At 43.4% G+C, this 5,583-nt stretch overlaps 1 protein-coding gene across 6 annotated transcripts in view; it reads right to left on the reverse strand.

Annotated features, from left to right (window-relative positions):
* Positions 1-5,583, reverse strand: part of SLC4A11 (solute carrier family 4 member 11) — a 100,306-nt gene that overhangs the window by 18,840 nt on the left and 75,883 nt on the right. For all 6 annotated transcript variants that reach the window (XM_009639560.2, XM_035895052.1, XM_035895055.1 and 3 more), the window contains 2 exons: positions 898-1,147; positions 15-121 (listed from right to left, as the gene is read on the reverse strand). In XM_009639560.2, coding sequence (XP_009637855.1) covers positions 15-121; positions 898-1,147 — 357 coding nt within the window. The remainder of the gene's footprint in view (positions 1-14; positions 122-897; positions 1,148-5,583) is intronic.

Consider the following 5,583-nt stretch of genomic DNA (forward strand, 5'->3'; position numbering starts at 1 on the left):
AATATAAAACTTACTTTCAATTTCCTTGAAGATATAGGAACCCACAACAGAGAAAGTCAACACTGAAATCGGTAAGGCACAGTCAGACAGAATTTCACGTACTCTCGCATGCAGATAAGGGCTGCAATTTAAAGACAAAAAAGTTCCATCAACACCAAACTGTAGGGACAATTTCTCAATCCAGATACTGCTAATGCTTTAACAAGTGAAAATTCAGTCCAATCTTGCAATTCTAAAGAGATATCTGGAGTGAAGAATTAGTCTTTAATCAGCCTTAAATCCTCTGGAATCTATATGGCCTTTGAAGGTTGATGAATGCATAAGCAAAACCCGTGAAAACCCAAGAAACTAAGATGCAAGCTAGTTAAAAAAAAAAAAAGTCTTCCAAGCACCAATTTGTGTCTCATTTCCATTTAAGTCTAATTGCTTACTCAAGCATTTCAAATGAAGAGTTTTAAGGGCAATGGGAGTAAAACCCAAATTAGAGCCAGGCATTTAACTCCCAAGAGCGCACTGAAGGTACATTCCCAGTAGACCTTCCAGCACCATTACCATCAAGGATTTTTGCCCCCCAAAATGGCTCAAGGACTATTTGGGGGGAGTTACAGGAGTTCCGACATGACATACGTGGTTCACCCAAAGCTTTCCAAAAAGTCGCTTGTGATGCCAAACCAAACAAGGAAGGGCATCGTCCAGCAACTGAACATGTTGTTCTGCTGCTAACATTTTCCAGGTGGCCAGCCAAGTTCATCTCTGGCTTTGGCTTCCACTGCCACTAATGGAAGAGTTCCACCTGATTTTTCTGGGTTACAAAATTGAAGATCTAAACCATTAGCAATTTCTTTCAGGTAATATGAAATAATCAGCAGTCTGAGCTCTAAGACTGAAGTAACTCACCTTTTCTTAAACTGATAGAGCGTATGACCAAGCCAAAGGGTACCCAACATCAACATGAGACTAAGGACGGCAGTTTCACGTCCATAATGCACATCATGCGTGCCTGTTTGATTCTCTAGGGACATGGATCTGCTCACTGATGAATTCATCAAGAAGGTGGTATTGATGCCGAGGCTTGGAATAGCATCAGTTCGTGCTTTTTCCAAGTAACTGTCTCCTGTGCGCCCATGGTAGTAATATTTCTTAAAAACTGTACAAACAACCAACAGGCAAGCATTAGGATAGGTTTGTGACAATCAAAGCAAGTAAAATAAAGTGTTTTGTTCTTGCTTGATCATGCAGTATCAATGTTATGCTTCACCAGGTTTATTGCTCTACCCCTCAAACCAGTGAAAAGGAATCAGGAGAGCTGCATCTCTTATAAAGATAGTGCTTTACAAATTTATTTTTCACTTATTTTAACAGGTAAAAGTCAAATTGATCTAAAGCAACACATTTGAACTGTAAGGACTTCCAGTGCTGATCATTTACATTCTTTTGTTCTTAGCACTGGAGTCTGCTCTTAAAAATATATTTTATAAAAAGACACCTACTTTCAGCAACCTGGTAAACAAATTCCATCAGGATCTCTGAAAAAATTAAAAGCAGCCAGACTGCACAGATCCTTAAGTGGACTACAAGATGTACAGTAATTACTTTTCCTCCAAGGCTGGTCTAGATTTTAAAGATAAGTGTTGATGATATGCAAAACCTGGCAGAACATTTAAATTTACACTGCAAATTGAAATAGAGTTACAGAGCACCTGAAGTAAACCCATACAAGTGAAGCACCCAGTAATGCCTCTGGAACTTTCCATAAATGTATTAGCTTAGCTCAGAGGCATGTATATAAGTGATTAACAGTTGTAAATACACTCTTGCTCTGGAGCATTTAGACAGCTGTGTTCCTATTTCCGTGGCATTGGCTGCCTTCAAGCACATAAGCGTGGTGTTGGGATGATTTCTTCTCTTTTGGGAACAAGAGCCTGAGGTGCCACAAGGAGCAAGTAAAACCAGAAGATGGGAGTCTGGCTTTGCAGCCTTGATACTCCCAAGTTATGTGATCGGATGGCAGCACCTGCTCACCCCCAAACCTATGGGAAGATAGAGAAGGATGGAAGCCACCACATCTCAGAGCTTTGCAGTCCCTTTACTAGTTTTGCTTTAGTCAAAGTATCTCTTCAGGCTTTGTATAAACAAATTCAGACGAGGATGGAAGCCACCACATCTCAGAGCTTTGCATAGTCAAAATATCTCTTCAGGCTTTGTATAAACAAATTCAGACATTTAGGGCAAGACCATCCTCTTTAGGCAAAAATACAACGATCTGAAGCTTCGGCTATAATGCTCCTCACAACATTTCCCCCCAACCCCCAAAAAATAAGTTTCTGAAAACCCCAAGCACCCCAGCTTTTCCATCTGCAGCAGCTACAGGAAAAACAGGCAAAATAAACTGTAATTCTAAGCAGTTGAACACAAGGCAAACAAGATGTAAACATTCTCGCGAAGCACGAGTGCTATTTGCAACCACCTTGAATTTGGCCAAAAGCACAGTTTGCGTTATTGCTGGTTTGGAGCTCACCCCAGTGTAAAATACGCCGTGTTTAGCTACGCTGCCATTTTAACAGCAGCAATAACTGTTCTTGTACCACCTTTATGCTTTAAAAGGAGTCCGGGCATTCGACAAATAGATGGGGTCAATAGGGCACGAAGGTCACAAGAGAAGAGACTGGTTACTTCACATTCAATACTTCTCTATATAAAGATCATAGAAGGTTTACAGGTCAAGGTTTAACCTTTCAATTTGCTCTCAGAAGCAGCCAGAAATGAAGAGATCATTGCACTTTTAAAGCACAGGAATGCTCCTTGCTCGGGGAACCCACCTCATTGCGACCTCCGTTAGCACTGCGTACTTCTCATCGCGTGCTACGGAAGAGGCTCTGCTATCATTTCCTCCCTCCATCCTCACAGCTGTGTGCAGCCCAGGCAGGACACCCACACCTGCTTTGCAAACAGGTAAACTGAGGCACAGAGCCACTGCCATGACCCGCACACCAGCACAGAACAGGTTGTTGGAGGATTTGCAGTTTCCGGCTCTGAACATTAAAGGACACTTATGTCATAACAAATATGATTATGGCAGTATTTCCTGGGGATTAGCAGCTGGCCAGGGCTAAAAGCTTGTTCACCATCTCAGCTGACCCTAAGCATTAGTTACCAAGTCCTAGAGACACGCACAATTACCGAGCATATGATAAACATACATCTCGGCACATACAATTCAGCAACTACGCAGAATGCATTTGCATGCCTCCACATTTAGATTTCGACTCGAACAAATAAGAAGTTACTTTTTTGGATTTTCTCAATCCCATACATTTGGCTATATTGCAATAATACATTTAGGGTATTTAGATTTCGACTCGAACAAGTAAGAAACAAGTTACTTCTTTGGATTTTCTCAATCCCGTACATTTGGCTATATTGCAATAATACATTTAGGGCTGAGCATGTCTTTGGTACGCTGCGTCCAGTCTGACTACATCTACATAGGCTGCCTCTCAGGCTGCAATTCAGTTTGCAGCCACCTCAAAAGCAGGTAGGATTGCTCCACTCAATCCTGGATATAGGGGAAGAAACTTTGGCTTTACTCTTGTATTTTAGTAAAGCAGCGAGAACATCCCCAGATGGCTAGCAAAGGCCTTTGTCCTGCACCACAGACTTGCTATAAAGTATTTGATTCCTGCAGATTTACAGTTTGTTTTTGTAACAGAGCTGAGTGAATCTTGTCACCTACATTCAGAGAGAGCAGCAATGCAGGTGGTGCTCTCGCTGAAACAGAGCCATTCGCAAGCCTACGGCACGCTCAAGTTCCCTCCAACAACATTAACTCGCTTTGTTTGCTTCAGCCGGTTCCCCGCCGTTTCCTGCAGAGTGCAGATGTCAAGATCAAACAAACACAGCTTTGGTGGCTGGGCCACACGGCCAAAACAGAGTGTCACTGGGATGGCGTGAATGCACATGGCTTGATTCCTCTGTACAGTATCGCGTCCCTCCCCCCTTCTTTCCTGCACATCTATGAGTACCTTGCAAAAAAAAAAATATCAAGGCTATGAACACTGAGGAAAACATATCTGAGCAAGAATAGCATTGTCCCCTGGCACTCAGAAAGCCCAAAGTCACTGTCAGCTGGCTAGCCATTACCAGGACACATTGAACAGCATGGAGAAGGTAGCAGCTTTTGCTTCCTGCTTAACTGCTCAGCCAAAGTTTTGAGTGGGAAGGGGAGATGGCAGCAGTAACCAGCAGCTCCCACTATAAAGCAGGAGTGGAAGATGACAGACAAGCATTTGGCCGTGAGCTCTACTGGTGTTGTGTTTAAATACGAGCACTTAGAGGGTTAAGGATAAAGCCTACGCCTGCCAGCATCGGTGCCCTTCGGCATCTGGGAACGTGGCTGGACCTAGGGTCCCATCCCACTGAACACTCCAACATGAGCTGGCAAACGAGTGGAGCATTAGTTTGATTTTATTACCATTGTTCCTGTAAACTCAGCCCTTCCCCAAGTACAAAGGAGAATTACGCCAATTCCCTAATTAGCCAATTACCCTAATTAACTTCCAGGATCCTCTCCTGTCCCCACTGCAATACTTGCATATTCCTGAAAGTCTGGCAGCCGAGATCAACAGATCCTTTCTGTACCTTTAACCTGCACCTCATTCCCCTGCTATGGGAAATGAACTCTCTACTACAGAAGCACTGTGAATGTTTTCATTTGCCAATTTTTACTGAGCAGTTGAATATTCTGTTGAGGAACACCCTAGTGCCACAGGGAGGCTGTCTCACGCCTCCAGAACAGGGCACTAACAGCCCACGTTAAGCAAAGCTCCCAGCTATCTAGTGAGCAACATCCCAGAGCAGCTTCTCCTTCACCAAGCTTTGTCTAAGCAGGATATTTGAAAGATGCAGGTGTTCTGCAAAGACAAAGAAAACCTCTGACTGTGCAAAGTGCATGCTCAAGGGGCCAAATTAAGGATTCCCAGTGAAGCAAGGAAGTATCTCACTTCAAATTGCTTTGCAGTGTCAAACCTGCTCTTTGAAGGCGTTCTCCTTGCATGCAACATATAATGAGCCAAGCCTAAGAATCCTGAAAGCAAGGGATGCACTCAGTGTGCTTAGGTATGGCCTGAACGATTTCAAAGGATAGCCCAAACTTGGGGCTGTTGGACAATAAGTCATAAAGAACAACGAACACAGACTTGGCCAACTCCTCACTGGGATGAATAGAAAGGTTTCCATTCACATGGCATTTCTGCTAACATCTTTCACCTTCACATATACTTCCTGCCAATCCTCATCAGGAGGAAGAGAGGTGCCAGAGAAATTTGTTAAACCCCAAGGCTGCTCATGGATGCTCACCTAGAACTTCACCCAGAAATGGGGACCAAGTGGCTGGAAAGGGCAGAATAGCTTTAGGAGCATGCTGGAAGGCACCGCATTCCTTACGTTGCCATTAAAGAAGGGTCTCTGAGCTGGCGTAAGAATGGGCAATCTCAACCCATCTTTCAACTCCCCTCCACGTAGTTTTAATAATTTGGCAAGGAAAGAGGTCTAGATGCACTGCATTTAAGTCAGACTTTTTTTTTT

This window comes from Egretta garzetta, unplaced genomic scaffold (assembly GCF_000687185.1).
Source record: "Egretta garzetta isolate BGI_Z169 unplaced genomic scaffold, ASM68718v1 scaffold265, whole genome shotgun sequence".
NCBI classification, from domain to species: domain Eukaryota; kingdom Metazoa; phylum Chordata; class Aves; order Pelecaniformes; family Ardeidae; genus Egretta; species Egretta garzetta.